The 20,292-nt window shown below is 41.9% G+C and overlaps 2 protein-coding genes across 2 annotated transcripts; one reads left to right on the top strand and one right to left on the bottom strand.

Moving 5' to 3' along the window:
• The first annotated feature begins 3,558 nt into the window (after positions 1–3,558).
• NELFCD (negative elongation factor complex member C/D) lies at positions 3,559–13,771 on the top strand. Its single transcript, XM_061375512.1, has 15 exons — positions 3,559–3,698; positions 4,183–4,298; positions 4,484–4,593; positions 5,597–5,706; positions 6,028–6,135; positions 6,662–6,814; positions 7,664–7,794; positions 8,835–9,000; positions 9,670–9,804; positions 10,336–10,475; positions 11,199–11,313; positions 11,637–11,732; positions 11,929–12,069; positions 12,378–12,507; positions 12,898–13,771. Exons 1-15 carry the CDS (start codon positions 3,633–3,635, stop codon positions 12,930–12,932), a joined length of 1,752 nt encoding a protein of 583 aa, XP_061231496.1. The 5' UTR covers positions 3,559–3,632; the 3' UTR covers positions 12,933–13,771.
• A 1,552-nt stretch (positions 13,772–15,323) lies between these two features.
• On the bottom strand, positions 15,324–19,817 carry CTSZ (cathepsin Z). Its single transcript, XM_061375524.1, has 6 exons — positions 19,601–19,817; positions 19,007–19,170; positions 17,257–17,436; positions 16,497–16,647; positions 16,081–16,243; positions 15,324–15,659 (listed from the first exon to the last, which is right to left on the bottom strand). Exons 1-6 carry the CDS (start codon positions 19,789–19,791, stop codon positions 15,546–15,548), a joined length of 963 nt encoding a protein of 320 aa, XP_061231508.1. The 5' UTR covers positions 19,792–19,817; the 3' UTR covers positions 15,324–15,545.
• Positions 19,818–20,292: the final 475 nt, after the last annotated feature.

Below are 20,292 nucleotides of genomic sequence, written 5' to 3'. Positions count from 1 at the left end.
CTTGCTTTGAAGCAAGAAAAGTTTGCACTTGTTCATCTTGAAAACTACTTGTGGCATTGTGAGGCTGTGCTTTCAAGCAATCCACAGTATATAAATACAGTTCCAACTCTGAAGCTGGTGTTTGAAGGAGCCTAGAATGACATTATGTTGGCAGCTTAAAACCCACCTTGTTTTGTCTCTGAATGCTTCTCGGTTACCTGGGAAAGTATCATGGTGTTTAATGTCTGGAATAACTGTTACCAGTAGCTGTGAATCTCAAACAAAAATGCTTACTCCTGAGCTTCTGCTTGAGAAGGAAGAATTCTTCAGCCAAAACTCATTAGCCTAACTTGATGCTGCTGTAATTTCCTACTCAAAAGTTAGCAACCTTCTCTCTAGTTGAATGTATTGGCTGATTTGTAAAGGGCTAATGATTACAAAATCGATGCTAAAAGAATTTGTAGAGGGAGAGGAGCAGAGATAGCATATAGAGAATATCAGGGTGGGTATTACTTAAAAAAAGGTATGAAATAAAAGGAAAACAGTTTTGTTGAAGTCGGCTCTTCTGTTTGGAATTTTTCTTTAATTCCTGGAAGGAACCACATGAAGTTGGGTCAACAGCTGTATTGAGCCCTTCTTTAGATAGGAAAACTTGAAGCAGAGTTGTTAAGAAATGTTCTCAAAAATGAAGCAACAAATTTTGGTAGTTGGGTGGAATTGAAACTTGAGCATTTGATACTTATTCTTCACTCCTTTATGAAACCAACCTTAATTTTTGTTCCACATTTCCGTAGATCTGGCTCTTCTTCACACATCTACTTTCCAGGATGCCTTTACTGGTCCCTCAAAGCATGCAGCAGAGACTTGGGCTGGCCTTCATGGTATATTTATTGGCCTCAAAATTTTGTCTTTAATATGCTCATCAAAGATCTCCTTCAATGATAACTGAAGAATCAATATTTTACACACAAAATGTAGTCAAATATGCATGTAGGGAAAAACTTGCAGTCATTTGCTGGATAATGAGATATTTCAGGGACATTCAGGCAAATCTAAGTGCTTTTATTTACAAAGATTTTACTGAAACTTTGTAAAAAAAAATCCATATTGGAGAAGACAGATAAACCCAAGAAGACACCAACATTGTATCCATTCAAATTTGTAGAAGTTTAGTTTGCAAAATCAATGTCTGGTACATTTAGTGTTTCATCACAGTTTAAATGACACCTTGAAACTGTTGGGTTTGACCTGACATTGCCTTTTGTTTATTGACCTGAAGTGGGGAGAGCTTGAATATTACAATTCTTCTGCAAAGGATTATTCATCAAATGTCTGTCTCTGTTACAGGTCCCTAGTTTTCTCCTCAAGGAAAGTTGAAAGTAAATGCTTTCAGTGTTGTTCTTTCCCTATATATTAAAAAAAACAAAAACAAACCCAAAACCTGTTACTGCAATCAAAATAAGAGATACACATATGTAAAGACAAAAGAACGTACAGTTTTAAGATTCAAACACTGAAGAAATTACTAGAGCTGATGAAGCACCAGTGGTTTAATATATGTTCTGTACTCATCTCAGAAAATACTTTTTCTTTCTTGGTTTGGGATACATTAAATTTAGGTCCAGTATTTTCTTGGGAAAATACCTTATAATATTTTAAAATATTTTAAAAATATGTTCCGATTTAAGTTTAAAATATTTTTTAGGAAAATAATCTGACTGGTTAATCTCAGTGTCTGTTCCACGTACACTATTGTTTTCTCACATCTAGGAGATGGAAATTGCAAAAACCTTTTTGTCAAGGATATTTCCATTGGCCTCCAGCCTCAGCCTGTCACTCCACTCCAGTTCTTTCCTCTTAAAAAATGGCCAGTGCTTCCATAAGCATGGAAATGTTACCTGACTGCCTTCCGGACTGCATGCAATTGAACAATCATCTAGCACAGGTAGAGAATGTGTCTGTTGTGCCTCTGTTTCAATCTTGCCTTCTGTTCTGAAACTTTTCCTTTCTGTTGACAGAGCAAAAAGAACATTACCCTGGGCTCACAAAAATGCTGAAGAAATGCTTCAGGAGGGGTTCCTTCACCACTGCAGGGCAGCACACAACAGCACAACTTGCACTCTGCTGCAGTTCAGGGGGTGGTCTGTATTTTCTATGCTGAAATCTTAAACACAGTAAGCCCTTTAACTAAGACAATGACCACACCTACGACAACTTATTTCTGAACAGGGCTTTTTGGCTTTTCCTACCATGCAATTTCATGGACTGCATGGAAGAATATGTAATTTCTTTTTACTTTTTTTTCAGTTAGAATCTGAATGAGAATAAAGGACTTTTAAAATAATTAATCATCAATGCTGTTGGCTGCCCTCCAAATCCCAGAACATCCCTCACCCTCCCCTTTCTTACAGTTATATTCATACAATTGGGGAACAGGAATCGATCTGAAGAGAGACAAAGGGACTCTGTTCCTCTCACATGGTCTCCATTTCGGTAACGCCTCTCTCCTTGCCCAGGATCATTGTATGATCAGTTTTCAGTTTAGGCTTATCCCTTCTTCATCCATCTGTAACGTCCTAGGTCCTTGTGTGGCTGGGTGCCCTCTTGGCCCATTGCCTTCAGTCGGCACCGGAGCTGAACCCATCTCCTCTGGGACCCCTCAGCACCCCCAGGCTGGGCTGTACTAAGGTCTTGAGGTTAGCACAACCACTGCTTTGGGAATCTACCTGCATGCATAGAGGAACAGAAATAGAAACCCTGTATGGTTATAGGCTTCCTAACAGCCTCAGGAACGGAGAGATGGGCTCACACAGGACACTCTTCTGCCCAGAAATTAAATGGGTAACTAACGCCAGTAGTGTTATTTATAGGGAGTACAGTTGGTTTATTAAGATTTTTTTTTTTTTTTCACATCAAAGCCGTCACGATTTTGTCTTAGGCTAAAAGTAATGTCCCGTCTCCCCCCCTCCCCCCCCCAATTGTTTGCAATGAGAAAAGGCAGTAATGTTATTTAATGCTACTCTCCAGCAAGTTTTGGGTACACAGTTACACCAGTGCTTGGTCACAAAACTTTACCACTAGAATCAAACCCTAAAAATCTTCCCACTTCCATTCTACCAAAGTTACTTTTCCTATTCTTTTTTTTCCTCTTTGATAGGGTTTTTTTCTAATTCCACCATAACATTTGATCACTACTATCAACTTGCTGCTGCTGTTCAATATCCTCTTCATGCTTCAGGAAGCGCAAGGAAAACAACGTTACTCAGCTGCATCCAGAACCACCGCCACCGCTTTCACACTCCGTGTTCCATGTTTACCTGCAGTCCTTCGCGGCGGGTTTCAGCCGTCATTCACCAGCCAACAGCCCCACCGCCGGCAGCGCTGAGGCGTGCGGTAGCGGCCGCGCCGCCGTCTCCTGCCAGCCCTCCCGGGCCCTGGCAAGCTCTGCGGTACAGCAACCTCCGCCGTGCCCCTCCGACTGCTACCGCCGGCCGCCCCTGCCCCTACTCCTCCTCTCCAGCCCGCTCCTGCGGTAGCGGCGGCTCCGCCCTCCCGGCGCCGCCATTCCGCGACGCTCCTCTTTGCGGGGCGGCCGCGGCCTGGTTCCGGCAGTCGCAGCAGCTTTCTCGGCCCGGGGCGGGGCGGGAGGAGCCATGGAGGACGCTGATTACTTCGAAGGCAGCGCGGCGGAGTGGGGGAACGAGGCAGATGGAGGGACGGTGAGCGGTTGCGGGTGTCTTTGCGGCGGAGCGGGGTTGGGTTGCCCGCGCTGCGGGGGCCGGCAGCTCGGTGTCGGGCCCGGAGCGGCCTGTGAGGGGGAGCGCTCCCCTCCGGGGCCGCTCTGGAAAGTGGAGACTTTTTGGGGCGTCGAGCGGGTTCCGGAGGAGCTCCCGGGCCTTCTCGCTCTGCGGGTGGGGAGAGCTGCGTGTGGGGATCAGACCTGGGGCGATAAGCGCTGAGTGTAGAGAGGCTGGTGGGGAAGTCTCCTCTGTGTTGGGGCCTGGGGCTTGAGGGCGTTATAAAGGAGGAAAACAATTGGTTGGTTTTGTGCCTTCTCTGTTAAGAAGTCTTGTTTTTGTGTGGAGGAGGTCGCTTCCTAGGGTGAGCCGAGCTGGGTGAGTTTCTGTGGGCAAAAGTAGTCTATGGGATTATAGGGGGAAACAGGACAAGAGGGGTGCCTGACTTGCCGGTGCTTGCAAACAGCAAGACGATGAGGATGGGGAGGGGGAAGATGATGCCGAAGTCCAGCAAGAATGCCTGAAGAAATTTTCAACCCCTGACTATATAATGGAGCCGTCTATATTTAACACGTTAAAGAGGTGAGTGTAACCTTATATGTGTTAAAATGCACGTTATGTGTGTTACAGGTGTGGTGCAGTCACTTTGTATGGAAGTTTGTGTGAAAGCTCATAAATGATGTTATTGTTTTTACTTTATTTAGAGTTCAGTTGGGTTTGATTTTTAATATGACGCTCAACTAGTTCTTTTGTAATCCTTTCATCAGGTATTTCCAAGCAGGAGGTTCTCCAGAGAACGTTATCCAGCTCCTCTCTGAAAACTACACTGCAGTGGCACAGACTGTAAATTTGCTGGCAGAATGGCTCATTCAGACAGGTATGATTGATAAGTGATTGATGCACTATAATTTGGGTATTTATTGTGCCAGAAATATTTGAATCGGTGGCAAATTTGATCATACTCAAGAAGTGGATTGTTGTGAACTTGACATCCTGTATGTGTGTATGACTGAATTCTTTATAATATGTTTATTCTGCACAGAGGATAAATAATCTATGCTCACAAACTGTATGATAAAGGCTAATACAGTTGAAGCAGCTGCATAAACTGTATTTTGTTTTTATAGTCAAGGGTACTGTTACGTAGATGGTCTTATCTGTATTTCATTGTTTCTAAGAGTACAATATAAATAACTGAACAACTACCCTATTGCTAGTTACTATAGCTTTCAGTAGATGAATGGTTAGATGGAAAGCTGTCCTACAGATGCCTGTATTTTCTTAAGAATTCTGTATTACCAGTCTGCTTTTGAATTCTTCAGCAGCCTCTTGAAAGTCTGGCATTATCTTCAGTTATGTTTGTCCCTTAGTTAGTATAAACTTTCATTTACAAATTAGCAGAATTATTATGCCCTGATCTTGGAATTGTAAAACTATTTACTGCAACTTTGTGTCTTCTTTATTGTATACTATCAAAGGTACTGGTAGCAAACATACTAAAAGGGTGAGCTTTAGACTGTATAAGGTGGGTTGTGCGCCATCCTTGTAATCCCTTTCGTGTTTAAGATATGTGCATTTTGGTGTCGTGCCCAGTAACAGTCTTGTGAAATGACTGACACAGCTGTTTGCATGGCTGATGAAGAGAGCAAGAGAAAAGGATTAGTGTGACCTGCCTGTGCTCCTGAACAGTCTGCATTTAGGAAAAAAGATCAAGGACCTGAATCTGTCTGTATCAGTGTGGCTTGACAGTAGAACTGATGGCTCTCTTCTCTGTGTTGATAAATTTCTGAGTAGTTTCTGTTTTCATTGCAATACTTAAGGTGTTGCTGCCATGTTTGATTGGATTGCATCTGCTAAGGTTTTTTCTTCCTTCTGTACAGGTGTCGAGCCACTGCAAGTTCAGGAGACTGTAGAAAACCATTTAAAGAGCTTACTTATTAAGCATTTTGACCCTCGCAAAGCAGATTCCATCTTTACAGAGGAAGGAGAGGTGTGCATTGAATCCATGTTGCTGTCTCTGCATGAATGAATCTTACACATTTGCCTTTGTCTGATGGAGTAGTGGATGGTGGGGGAAGGGAAATCATATCTTCAAAGCTCCTTGATAAAGAAACAGCAGGTTTCAGAAAACCAGCTGCTTCTCACTGGAGTCTTTAGACGCCTAGAGAATGTAGAAACTTCAAAGGCATCCTCCTTTGTAATGAAGTTCTGTACAACAACTTGCAGGACTCCTGAAAGGTAAAAGGTTTGCTTTTAATGACCTTGACAACTAGAAATTCTTACATTTCTGTTTATTGGTTTAATATTTCAGACTCCAGCCTGGCTTGAGCAAATGATAGCACATACTACATGGAGAGATCTCTTCTACAAGTTGGCAGAAGCCCATCCTGACTGTTTAATGCTTAATTTTACTGTGAAGGTACTATACTCAAGTCTGATAAATGAGAATATCCATAAATGACTGATTGTTCTGGCATCAGATATCATCTGATCCTACCTGTATGTTTTATGTATTCCTGCTAATACTACTTATTCAAATGTCAGAACAGTGCAAGGACACAATAATAGGAGGAATTGTGTTATGGGTTGCAAGTAGTAAATGTAGTTTCCCAGTTTGTTGTTTGTTTTTTCCCTGTGATCTCTATCTGAGAATTCTGGATTTCTGGTGTAGTATGACATTTCAATCAGCTTGGTATGTTCCTGTGACAGGGAAAGAATGTTCTATCTTGCTGTGCTCTGAAATACATTTTTGTGTCATTATGATTTACTTTTTTTGCTGCATCTTTATTGATTTCCTTTTCTGTAGTGTGAAAGACAAATGTGAATTCCACTAAGTGTACACAGAGGCAAATCATACAGTTCTGTATGTTCTTCTAGACTTGTTAGGATATCTGAAATATAAATGCAAATAATACAAGTTTTCTGTGATGTTTTTGGTTTTATAGCTTATATCCGATGCTGGATATCAAGGGGAAATAACCAGTGTTTCAACAGCATGTCAGCAACTAGAAGTATTTTCCAGAGTCCTGCGTACATCTCTGGCAACAATTTTAGATGGAGGAGAAGAAAACCTAGAAAAAAACCTCCCTGAGTTTGCTGTAAGTGTTTTGGGACTTGGGGGGGGGGGGGGTTTGGGGTTTTTGTTTTGTTTTGTTTTTCCCCTTTTATGTGGGAAGAAGATAGTGTTTTCTGGTTAGGACATACAGGTCATTGTGGGATTGTAGAGAATCTTAACATCAAGTCTTCAGAAATCTTATGAAGGGAAGTTACATCTGAGTTTAAAAATAACCCAAAGAAATCTATGCTTTTTCATCATTTTGTGTCCAAGAATTACTTGGGTAGCTTATGTGACATTTCACATATTTATTAAATGGTTTGTAAAAGGTGAAGATAGAGCTGTTGTCTTCCACATTGAACACAAGATCTAAAGATCAGTCTAGTCATTCCTCTGGCAAATAAAAATAATTCTTTTATGATCCACATCACTGTGAAAGTTGCCATGTGAATCAGTCCAGCTTATGTTCTGTGTAGTGAAATTGCATAATGACTTTTGGATGCCCTTGTAGTTCTCTTTTTAATATTGCAGAGAAAGTACTGCATGTAACTAGGAGAGAAGTTCCTCTCAATCTTGGTATTTAAGAAACAAAGTTCTAAATTTAGCCATTTCTTCTTGCATGGCATCAGTGCATAGTGTTACTGTGCTGTTCTGTACATTTTTCTTGGCTGTTGGGTTTTGGGGTTTGTTGGTTAGTTTTTTTGTGTAGGAGGGTTTTGGTTGCTTTGGTTTTTTTTTTGTTGTTGTTGTGGGTTTTGGTTTTTTATTTTATTTTATTTTATTTAGATTAGTAGTTTTCACTGAAATCTTTGCTGTTATGGCAGTGTAAGTCCAGCACCACACTTGCATGTTCCCTGTTGTGCGATAAAATTTTTGATGTGTATTTTAACAGAAGATGGTGTGCCATGGAGAGCACACTTACCTTTTTGCTCAATCTATGATGTCTATATTGGCTCAAGAAGAGCAAGGAGGGTCAGCTGTAAGGCGAATTGCTCAGGAGGTTCAGCGGTATGCTCATGAGAAGTAAGTGGGAGTTTTTCATATATATATATGTGTGTGTGTGTGTGTGTGTGTGTGTGTGTGTGTGAAATGTACCAGGATTTGTAAATTGTTGTGTTTTGCTCATTCTTGATTACCTGTTCTTGTGGTTTAAGCTCAGCCAGTAACTCAGAGCCATGCAGCTGCTTGCTCACCCCTCCACCTTTCCCCCCCCCCAACTCCTGTAAGGATGGGGAGGAGAATCAAAAGAGTGTAAATCCCATTGGTTGACATACGAACAGTCCAGTAACTAAGGTATAATACAGAATCACTACTACTACCACTAATAATGATAAGAGAAATAACAAGGGGAGAGAATACAAAACTAAAAAGGGAAAGGGAAAAAAACCCCAAAACTAAATAAACACAAGTAATGTACAGTACAACTGCTCACCACCCACTGACTGATACCCAGCCCGACCCCAGCAGTGATCTGGGCCTTCCAGGTAACTCCCCTCAGTTTATATACTGGTCATGATGTGCTGTGGTATGGCATACCCCCTTGGCAATTTGGGTCAGATGTGCTTCCTCTGCTCTGTCCTGGCTTCTTGTGCCCCTGGCAGAGCATATGAGAGACTGAAAATTCCTTGATCAGGGTAAGCATTACCTAGGAACAGCCAAAACATTGGTGTATTGTCAGCATTGCTGTGAGACTGTAGCTGAAATGCAGCACTGCACCAGCTACTGAGGAGAAATGAAACAATGGAACAGCTGAACCCAAGATACCTTCTACCAGTAAAAGGAGAATTCTTATCTGCAACATTAACAGCTCCTGTACCAAGCTTTAATTTGTGAAACAACAGAAAAGTTCAGTGTCCTATACTGGGAGACCTGAAATCAGAAGAGCAAAGAATTGAAGATTCTGTCTATTAAAAAATATGTATCTTTATTCTGTGATTACCCAGGATAAGGGGTTCTTCCTTAAGTCATTACATTCCATAAGATGTGCCTTGTTGACTCAGTGAGGCTAGAATGAAAATGTCTGAATTATGAAAATAAGTTGCTGTGTATGTTTGCTCTTCTAGAGGCCATGATGCCAGTCAGATCACTTTAGCATTGGGTACTGCAGCCTCCTACCCTCGAGCTTGTCAGGCTCTTGGTGCTATGTTGTCCAAAGGAGCTCTGAATCCAGCAGACATCACTGTCCTGTTCAAAATGTTTACAAGCATGGACCCACCTCCAGTGGAACTGGTCAGTAGCTATCCTCTTACAACCTCTGAACTATTCTTCTAGTACAGTAGCAGTCAGAAAGATGAGGCTTGTTTGTGCTAAGTGTTGTAGCAACACAAAATAGAAGTTAGTACTCAGGCTCATCCCTCTATAACTTTGATGTCTAAATGTGAAACTACTGCTTGTATTCTATTTTGAGTTAGCTTCTTGATAGCTTGGGTATTGGCTTTTTTTTTTTTTGTTTTAATCATTCCAATTTGTCTTTTTTCGTAGATTAATTAGAGCTTTTCAGTTAGGAGATAAAGGTGGCAAGGAATAAATTAGCTACTACTAATAAAAAATAATGAAAAAACCCACCCAGTTTGCAATTTATTATAAGAGGACTTAAATGGACATTTCACACTTCTCACTGGCTCCTTCTGATGTGGGTTCTGGTAGCAAACTTTAGCAATGTAGTTTGTAACTCTGTTTTTTCTTTCTATTCCTACCCTGCTTTTTAACTTTTTTCCCCACTTCCCTCCCCCTCCTTTCTGCCAAAAGTTTGGGTCTCTTCATAAAGCTCTCTGACCTACTCTCAAGGGGGAATGCGTTATATCTCTTTCTCTGCAAGGTATATCAGATGCAAAACCTATATTTTTAGTCACTTTTTTTAATTCTCAGGCTGTAATAAAACATTAATTTCCTTCACAGATTCGAGTACCTGCCTTTCTGGATCTCTTCATGCAGTCATTGTTTAAGCCAGGTGCCAAGATCAACCAGGATCACAAACATAAATATATTCATATACTGGCATATGCAGCTAGCGTAGTAGAGATGTGGAAGAAGGTAATATTCATTTCTGTGAATAGTACTATTTCTACTTGCAGTGGCCTGACTGTGCTGAAGAACATGTATGGTTGTGAAGTTGCTCAATTAAAGATAATGCATTATGCTTGATTTACTTATTTTAATAGGAAATGTTTCTGGCTTCAACTGAAATGACTATAAAATGTAGATCCTGATGACCAAATAGTACTATAAAAGTCTGAGTGCACTGAGTATTTGTGTTCTTTTCCCTCACCTCCCCCGCAAAGTTTATCAGTCAATAGCAGTTTTGTATTACTGGACTGTTTGTGCTTTTTCAGAGGAAGTGGAATTCAATTCTATGAAGTGGATAAGGTAATCTATAGGGAATTAAATAAAGCAACCATCCTTGTGCTTCAGCTCACTGATAACTAGTTCTTCTGAAGCTTGGATTTGAATCTAAATTATGAGAAACATAATGTAATCTCAGGCTAAGCACAGTTCCTTTCCTTAAATAACCAGAGTTATCTGTGATATTCACAACTCTTGCATTCAAACTTTGCAATTTTTCAGAATAAGAGAGTCAGTATAAACAAGGATGAACTGAAGTCAACTTCAAAAGCCATTGAAACTGTTCACAATCTGTGTTGCAATGAGAACAAAGGAGCGTCGGAGTTGGTTGCAGAACTGAGTACTCTCTATCAGTGCATCAGGTGAGCAGAAATACTGGTCCCAAGCTCTAGCTGTTGGAAGGAAAGTATTCTTAGGCAAGGTTAGGGTACTGCTGAAGAGAAATGCCTTTGTGGGCTACTCTGAGAACATTCTCATTGCAGAATATGTGAAGATGTGGTCTGAAAGCAGCTTTCAAAATTGTGCATCTGACTGTTCTGAGTCTTGTGAGGACACAAGTTCTGGCTTTCACTGACAACTTGTCATCCTTGCATCACAGAACATGCTTCTCTGCCACTGGAAAAAGATGACAGATTACTTTGTCTTCCCAGTAAAACTTTCCTAGCAATAGATGTCTTTGGGTGTTCTTTTTCTCCTCTTAAAAGTATGAAATAGCTACTGAATAAAGTGGAACAAACTAGGAGTATACATAAATTTTGTTGCCTATGTTTTGCATTTCATGCTTAGCAGGGAGTGTCTTTGTAGCAAGAATTTTCCTCCAGGCTATATAATTTCCCCCTCCCCCCCTTTCTTCGTGGGGAAATCTACTTGATGTGCTGGCAACTTCTCAAGCACAACTTGTTGAGTTCTGCAAGTTCTCCTGTAAGTTAAACTGTAATTCTAACAACCATTAGAATATACTGAAAGATGATTCTATAAAAATTTTTAATTTACAGGGAGTTTTGGTTTGGTTTGGGGTCTTTCTGTAGTTGGGTTATTTGTTCTGTTTTATGCTCTTGTGCTAAAGCGATCTCTTTTCTTTGCAGGTTCCCAGTCGTGGCAATGGGTGTATTAAAGTGGGTGGATTGGACAGTGTCAGAACCACGATATTTCCAGCTGCAGACTGATCACACTCCAGTTCATCTGGCATTATTGGATGAGGTAAAGTGTATATAAAACCTTGTTGGAGAGTAAGAACAGTTTTGACTTTTGTAACTGGGAAGTATGTCCAGTTCACTGCGTAACATTTGCAGGAAGTCATTAAACTTAAAGATTAATCTCTGTTCAGAGTCAATTACTTGGTTTTGTCAGCTGAGCATTATTTTTGACAGGAAAACTTGGGCATTAAAGAAAGAAATGACAGAGTACTTTTCTAAAAGGGTTTACATCTGCATGAACATCAGTGTAAACCTTTCTAATAAAGACTGCTGCATTGGTTTTAAAATTGAACTTCTGAGGATTTAACTCTCCTGTCTTGTTTGCAGATCAGTACATGCCATCAGCTACTTCATCCCCAAGTTCTACAACTTCTTGTCAAGCTCTTTGAAACAGAGCATTCGCAGCTTGATGTAATGGAGCAGGTGATTATCATTTTAGTTATGTTTATTCAAGATAATACCTTTGCTGTCACAGCAGTTTTAAGAGTGTAATTTAGGAATATGGTCATGGTTTAAATGTAACAAAGCAGATAGGGAATCAGTAAGAATGAGCAATAAAAAATGCATGCTTCTGAGAGGAAGTTTAATCTTGTTGGTTCTTCCCTCCCCATACCATCAGCTGGAATTGAAGAAGACTCTCTTGGATAGAATGGTACACTTACTCAGCCGAGGATATGTCCTACCTGTTGTCAGCTATATCCGCAAATGCCTGGAGAAGCTAGATACAGATATCTCTCTCATCAGATACTTTGTTACAGAGGTCAGTAACAAAAATGCATTTACTAACATATACAAATAAACTTCAGTATCAGCAAGATATGAGATTAGACTCTGAGTGATATATGTAATATCAGTATTCACTGGGATGTGACTGAGGCCTACTGACCACTGACTTCTGAAAGGTAGCAGATAGAGTACCATAAGAATACGTAATTAATTACTTGTATGGGGAACAAGAAGTTTTATGTGCAGCTACTTGTATGCTTTCAAGGCTAGTATTGTGAATTAAACATTGCACTTGCTACCCCTCTAAGTGTAAGAATAATTCATTTTTGTCTGCTGCTTCAGGTACTTGATGTGATTGCTCCTCCATATACCTCAGACTTTGTACAGCTTTTTCTTCCAATCTTGGAGAATGAAAGTATTGCAGGCACTATTAAAACAGAAGGTGAACATGACCCTGTGACTGAATTTATAGGTAAGTAATATTTATTCCTTGCATGCTTGCTTCCTTTTCTGTTTGTTATAACTTGCAAATAATCTTTAGAAGGAGGATTGCTAAAAATAGGAATGCCTGCCAGATATTTTCACAGATAACTTCCCTTTTAAGGGCCTGTGTTTAGCAATTTTCCTTTAATCAAGAATCTCTGGGTAGTAGTGAGGAACTTTGAGACAAATACTGCTTTTTGAGAACTAAAACTGTACAAAGGGAAGTAGTCTGACATATGATACATTCTAATCCTAAAAGAAAAACATCTGTCCAGGCCCTAAAATCCTAACTATTTACATAACTGAGAAGTCTGCATGCAAACAGATAACTCAAACTAGTGTACTGAATGCTTTTTTTCATTTCTTTTTCTCTTTTAAGCTCATTGCAAATCTAACTTTATTATGATAAACTAAGCAGTGGAAAACATGAAGAACACAGAACACACGATCACTGCTTTACCATACTGTCCACCAGAAAGGCTCTGTAACTGGGCAGCAATGCAGCAAAAAGCCCCTCAAAACAAACAAAAAAAAAACCCAGAAACCCAAACTAAGGGAGAAAGGGCTGAAGGGCATTTGACTGGTTGACTTGCATGGCAACCTTGAGCTTCATACAGAGGTCTGTTAATGTACTTTGGAAAATGGAATAATACTGAAGGCTTTTCTGTTATTACACACATCAGTAGAAATCTGAATATTCTGAAGGGAATAGCAGGACAAAAACATTTCTTTCAAAGAATGTTGTTTTGGTTGCTTGGAGAATTTATCAGTGATTCTTTGTGTAGTATACAAAACCTGAAGAATGGGGAAACGCTTCGCAGATAGTTCCCTGAAGACTGGATCTTGAATGCTCTAGGCTTTGATGTTGTAAGTTGTATAGAAGGAATTAGTGTGATTAGCTCTTTCTCACCTTTGCATTACTTAGAGTTCTAAAAAATTCCTACATATTTCCTGCTATGGGTCTGTAACAGTCCAGGTTAGTTTTGTATTAACAAACAGATGAACCGTATATGTGAGTGAGTTATCTTTCAGAATCTATTTTTTTGTTAAATAGATGCTTCGATGTTACTGGTAAGTTTCATTACCATTCTACTGCTGTCCAGCACCATTAATGTGTTCAGAAATGTCATAACTGCTTCCTGTGGCTTGTTTTATGTACTTGCTTATCTCTACTCTGTCCTGGTAGATGCCAGACAGTGCAGGGATACACCCAAGATATTATAATTTACCTTTAAATAAAGGGCTTTTCTTTTCCAGAGCTTTCTCTCAAAGTTTTATTAAGGCCATTTTTTCTTTTCATTGGGCTGGATTTTCTTTCTACAGGTAAATACTGTTTGTTTGTTTAAGAGGGGTGTAGACAAGCCCATTGTGTTTTTTTCCAAGCACATCTGTTTTCTGAAGAACCTGCTTTCTAAAAAGACATGGAGACTTTTAAGTCCAGCTGCACATAAACGTAAGGAGGAAATCGCCTTGTTCTGTGTTGTGATTCATGCACGGGAGCACTTCAGCTACCACAATACTTCTTGAGACAGCAGCCAGTTTTATAGATTAACTTACTTCTCCTTTCTTACAAAAAGGAGCGCATCTTCCAGCTTTCCAACCAGAAACATCAGCCTACTGGAATATGGCCTAAAGTATCTAGTCTAAAACATGCTCATTGTCACAGTACTAAAAGCTGTGCTGTTTGAAACCTAAATGATCAGAACAGCACACTCTCCTCAATTCCATCGTAGATACTAGCAATCTTATTCTTTTATTGATCTTCTCATTAGCAGCAGACTTCTTTGGTTTATCTGTGGAAGAAAGGTAAGTTGCAGAAACTACCAACTGGGAAGCAGCAGATAGATACAGTTTGGGGAAAGACATTTTCCCCCCTCCTCTGCACCATTACAAAGCTTTAACTTACAGGTTTGAGTGAGACATAATTCACAGGTTGTTTTCATTTCATTTATGGTAGGCTTTGAAGATTGACATTTAGAAGTGGTATTCTACATCTGAATGTATCTTTTCTGTCTTGTTGAAATTGGATGCTTCCCTGAAACTTGTATCTTACATTCTGCTACATTTATGCACACTGAAGATTAAGCTGAATTGTTTGAACCATTATAGTTGCTGTGTAGACTGCTGTCAACCAGCCATTTCACAAGAAAAATTCCAATAAAAGCAGTGCCATCCTCAGTAAGCTACCACATGAGCTTACTTACTTCTTAGGTGCAACCCAGTCTATGCATTAGTAAGGTCTTGTAATACAGCTATAGTTGTGTAAGAAGAAGTCCATTTATTAAATGCAGTTAATGCCACTTAGTAACATTTGATATTACACTGATTTGCCACTTGGTAGCTGGCCGAGTGTTAAGAGAATTGGAAACCTTCAGGAGAGTTTTGGGCTGTGGCAATTTAAGCTTTGCCTCATTAGGAGAAAAAGGGTACAGCCAATCACATAGTAAAGCAAAGAATTTGAGCAAGGATACAAGTAAGTAATTGTTTTTTTTAATCAAGTAATTCCTGATAAATCATTCTGGTTGCATAAAAGTAACTGCATTACATGAGACTTCCAACACCACTGTTTCACCAGGAGGCCAAGGATTTAGGTTTTTAGCATGTCGTGGCCAGACTTAGCCATGTGAGCAGCATCATTTGTGAGATATTTGCTCAATACTGTCAGAATATAAGCTCTAGACCCAAATATTGAGTATACTTTTTCCTTCCCAGTATGCCTACATAATTTGTAATTAAAAAAAAAAGATACTTAGTTTCTGCACTGAAGTCAGTATGATTTCAATACTGTGCATCAACACAGACCACTTTCGCATGGGTAAAATGCTTTTAGGTTGGAAATACCTGAAGGCAGCTCTGTATGTGTTTTACTTTGAAGACATTTTGTGTTGCTGTCTGGGCTAATTTTGCAGAACTGCCTGATGGTCTTAGATTGTGAAGGAATTTTAGACTACTATCCTTTAAACAGAAAAAGGTTGTGCTGGGAAGCTTCCAAAGTAGTTCCTAAACAGAAAGATGTATGCTATAGAGTCAAGGAAGTACAGCATCTCCATATGTACAGTCCTCTTCAATAGCAAGATTGTATTCTGCTCCTCTTCCACCTTTATATGCGCTTGTCACAATTCTCAGCCACCCTCTTTCACCCTGTAAAGAATTAATTCATATTGTTAATTAGACAATGTTTGTTCTGTCTTCCAGATATGAATGATTTATAAGTGAATCTAGGAATTAAGATGAAGTATAACACTAGGTTCACAGGGGCAATCTGCTTAGGTGAATTTACACCCTCCCCTCCTCCCCATCTATTCCAGGACTTAATTTTTGCCTACAACTAACAGTAACTTAGAGTTGCCCATAACAGGGGCTGCATGCTCATGAAAGAAGGCAGCATTTGGGATTGAGTTGACGTAACTCAGGTAGCTTTTCTGAATAGCCTTGTCTTCAGATTAGTTATGCTTCATATTAGTTCAAAGAGACTTCTACTTTTCCTATCCACAGGCTAGCTTTGCAGCTTGCTGTTTGCAACCCCACCTTTCTAAGCATGTTTGTTCCCATGTTTCCTTACCCAGGGTTCACCCCAGGAGTTACGAACAATCCAGTATTCTGTTCCATTTTCTACACCCCAGCCAGCCACAGATACAATGTGATTCACCACAGCTGAGGGGTTGTACTCTGTATAAAGTCCTCCACTGTAAGCATCCAGCTTCTCAGTAGCCATTATACCACAGCTGTAATGAAACAGAAGCAGCAAATTTTTATGCAAGGTGATCAGGACAGGGGCCTGGCTAAAACCAATTGGTTTTCTTATATTTTCACTTTAGGGCTCAATTTACCTACAAACTAGCTGAAGCCCTGCACATTAATGCAGAGCGGCTAACATAAGCCAGAGAAGTACACTTCAGTCATTGGACTGAGTTTCAAGTATTTCAATCACAGTATTGCTAGTAGATAAATATTTTTACCATTCAAGATGTATTTTACCTGATTGGTCCATTAGTATAGATTTCTGCCTTCATCTTTTCTCTTCCATTGACAGACCCGTAGTCAGCAACTTTCCAGAGAGTATAGTTCTTTATGACATGGCACTCTCCAAAAGTGACACAAGTGCCACACTGATTAAATTTCTTACACTCTACAAAACAAAAGCAGGATCATCACTGCAAGAGAATGCTGTCCTTCAAGTGAATTATGATATGACACTAAGCTTTTTGAACTTATTTGAGGCAGATATTAATAAGAGTAATTATTAATATGTACTCCAGTGAAAAGAACTTATGGAAACCACATTTAAAGTCTCTACAATTACTAGTTACAGTTGCTTTACTTCTTAGGCCTAAGTGCTCTGGGGAGGAAATGTTTCAGATGTGCATCTCTATAGATACAGAAACTATTCCAGTCACACATGACCAAACAGGTTACATTTTTTCCTTTGTTTAGCTTGAGGTGACACTTGTAAATATTTCAATACATTAGAGATAGTGTATCACTGATTTGAGAGATTAGGTTAAAACAATTTAGCTGTGCTAACTTGTCAGGGCATGATTTAATGCTATGCTGTCTGGCTAAAGAGACACACAGAGAAGCCTGTAAGGAAAACCCGTTCTGTCAGCCAAACAGCAAGTACTACACCAAAAGGCAGGAACCAGTATGCTGAAAACCCAAGAAACTATAGGGTTTTTTTAATGTTAAGCTCTGCTAAGCATGGGATGAAGCCTTACAGCAAAGCAAATAGGCATCATACTTTGGTCCTTAGCTTGGTAGTTGTTGCAGGTCTCATCTGGAATGCCATGGTCATGGGCATACTTCCAAACACCTGAGTGGTCTCCACCTTCACAGGATCCTGCATCAGCACAGTCAATCACATTCTGAACAGAGAGATAGGCAGAAGGCCATGCTCCTTTTCTCTTTATGTTGATTCGGTCTGTAAGGATAAGAAATTGTATTTTGTTAGCAAAATATATGAGTGGCTACACATTGGAACTAGTGTTAAAACTCCACTGAACTGTAACTGTTTGCAGGCAGCAGTACCTGTGGTTGGAAAAGCCTCTACTGTCAACAGTGAGGCACACAGCACAACCCAGCTCACACCAGAAGGCTGAGGTGTTACTGGGGATTTCCATGGGAAGTATTTTCCATTAAAACTCAGCAGAAAATACACAGATGAGCTAGATCTGTTTAAAGCCTTGACATGCCCTAGACCTCTTTAAGTCACAGCTTCTGAAACCTTCCAGATCCATTTCCTGGCTTTGACAAGCACATTGTCTCACTAGAGTTTTGTACATGAACTCATGTAGGCAGATCTGGGCCCATGCAGCCCAGGTTTCTGGATCTGAGAGACAGGTCTTTAAAAAGGCAAGGAGCACTTTCATAAGTAGACCTTCACTGTTGCATCAACCCTGCCATCCCAGACAAGCAGTGCCACTTGGCGGTCTTATTTTGTCAGAAACAGCTAGCTTACTAGCAGATACAACTAGCTTACTTGCCAAAGAAGCTTCCCAATGAGTGTTCATAAACGGCTTCTCATAGTGCATTAGCAGTCTTAACTGATGGCACTGTAGTACTTCTAGTGCTATTAGTACTAACAACATTCAACTCTATTTGACAGAACTGGGAGGTGTTATGGCAGCCTAATCTTCCAGCAACAAGAATAGGAATGAATGCTTTAACTGTTCACACCAGTTAAGAAAAAAATACCCTGGTTTGTTTTTTTCTTTTCAATCAACCTTTTATACTTAGAAAACGCACATACTGGCATGCTTACTTATACAATTAAGTTACATAATTAAGGTGCTGTATTTTATCTGTCCTAATACTTCCAAGATTTCTTACGTGTTTATTCTTGTAGTGCTTAAGGACAGATCCTTCATGATTCCTGCTGTTTGCTTAGACCTATGTTGTCTTTCCAGTTCTGCACAATTCCTTCTATTTCTCCTTCGCAGTTAATCCTTTTACAACATGCCCTGTGCAGACAGTATTTCTGCAGCACAACTGTTGCATGCAAATCATTATGTATTCTCTCTAGAGAAAATATTTAACTGAAACAAACCCCTACTTCCCTTTCCCCAAGAAAAGGCCGATAGAATCTGCTGAAACAGATGTTCCTGCACAATGTGGGAGTCAGTTCATCTGAATGATGGTGCTCATGAAGCAAATGCCCTGTGGGCCTTTCCCAGGAGAGGCAGCTTCATTCGTTTCCTCATACCCAGGTATGGCTGGAGTAGCCCCTTGCTGCTCTGGGCATAGGAACCGAAAAAGGGAAGGAGATGTGATACATGCTTTTGCGTCTGCTGCTCCCATCACTGGGTGAAGAGCAGAAAACCCACTTTTTGCTCCTCGCCCTGAACAGCGGCACGGCAGGAACCACAAGCACATTCCTTGTGCAGAGTTTTAACCTTTTTTGTCTGTCCAGACCAAACCTCCCGACCTTCAGCTTGGGAACTCCTGCTGTTGCAGTGTATCCACAGGTCTCAGCCGTGGTCTTTGTTGCCTACCTGCTAGAGCGCTGGTGCTGCCATGTGCCCAGCAGGACCCGCAGTACTGCGGGATGTGCTGGTTCCGAGTGGTGCTGGCGTAGTTGACGCCGTTGACGTTCCTCCAGTCCCAGCTCTTGGGGAGCGCGGAGATGTCGAGGTACTCGTGCGGCCGGGGGTAGGTCCTGCGGGGGGGAGAGGAGCTGGAGCGCGGGATTCCCGTGACCGGGATTCCAATGGGCACATGTGGGAAGTTTCGTAACAGGGCCGCCGGCGGCCGGCGCCGTCACGTGACAGCGAGCACTGTGACCGGTCCCGTGACCACCTCTGCGCCCCGCCGAGCCCCCTTCCCCCTGGGACCGCCCTCCCGGAGCCCCGCGGGTCAACGGCAGCCCGTGGAACCCTCCCGAGCCCCCTCGGGCGATGGCGACCGGACAGAGCCCACCGCCCCCAACACCGAGCCCCTCCCAGGCGGCACCGGGCTTGCAGAGCCGCCGAGCAGGCGGGCGCTGCGGCCGCTCAGCGCCTTCCCCAGCTCCAAACCGCGGCGCCGCTCGGGGGAAGCTGGGGGTGTCCGCAGCCCCTGCGGGACGGGGTGGCCAGGCCGAACCTCACCTCAGCCCAGGCGCCCTGCGCGGGGCCGGCTTGTAGCAGTGCTGCCCTTCCCTGAAGTAGAGGCCGGCGTAGGCAAGGGGGCAGAGGCAGCCCCAGAGCAGCACGAGGAGGAGGGACGCGGGGCACCGGCACATCGCGACTATGCTGAGTCCGGTAGCGCCTTCCCTCCCGGCACGGCCCGGAGCCGGCATTTAAGGGCGAGGGGAGGTCCCGCTGGGTGGGGCTGGGCGGGACAGGGGGCGGGGCGGGGAGGGGAGCGCTGCACTCACCTGCGGGGCTCCGGCGGGTCCGTACCTCGAGGGTGTTTCCTTTCCGCAGGACAGCATGGGCAGGTATCCAGGTCAGTGGGCCCCTCCAGTACTTTGGAATTTCACCACCGAACAACTGCAAAATCCAGAAGAATTAGTGAAACACTTAAATGAGGTGTGTGGTCATTCTGGCCATACCAGAGACGGACAAATCATGGCAACGTGCTGGGGCTTGGCCTATGCTTACTGGGCCATGTTACCGGCCCTGGTTACTGGACTGGAAAAGAGCTTTAAGCTCATCCAGTCCGATCATTCCCAGCGCTGCTAAGGCCACCACTGACCCATGGCACTGAGGGCCTCGTCTGCGCCGTGTGTGAGCACTTACAGGGACGGTGACTGCAGCCCTGCCCTGGGCAGCCTGTTCCAGTGTCAGCTTATGTCTGG

The sequence above is a fragment of the Neopsephotus bourkii genome, unplaced genomic scaffold (assembly GCF_033783945.1).
Source record: "Neopsephotus bourkii isolate Nb327-2 ecotype Australia unplaced genomic scaffold, CSIRO-AGI_Nbou_v1 NB_1663, whole genome shotgun sequence".
NCBI lineage: Eukaryota > Metazoa > Chordata > Aves > Psittaciformes > Psittacidae > Neopsephotus > Neopsephotus bourkii.
Note: the sequence above shows the minus strand (reverse complement) of the source record. Positions and strands in the feature narration are given on the sequence as shown.

Coding starts and splice junctions, on each gene's coding strand:
- NELFCD (XM_061375512.1), top strand. CDS start 3,633: ATGGAGGACGCTGATTACTTCGAAGGCAGCGCGGCGGAGTGGGGGAAC. Junction 3,699..4,182: donor ACGAGGCAGATGGAGGGACG/GTGAGCGGTTGC, acceptor GCTTGCAAACAG/CAAGACGATGAGGATGGGGA. Junction 9,001..9,669: donor ACCCACCTCCAGTGGAACTG/GTCAGTAGCTAT, acceptor TTTCCTTCACAG/ATTCGAGTACCTGCCTTTCT.
- CTSZ (XM_061375524.1), bottom strand. CDS start 19,791: ATGCCGGCTCCGGGCCGTGCCGGGAGGGAAGGCGCTACCGGACTCAGC. Junction 19,171..19,600: donor CGCAGGGCGCCTGGGCTGAG/GTGAGGTTCGGC, acceptor TCCCCCCCGCAG/GACCTACCCCCGGCCGCACG. Junction 17,437..19,006: donor CAGCACCAGCGCTCTAGCAG/GTAGGCAACAAA, acceptor TTATCCTTACAG/ACCGAATCAACATAAAGAGA.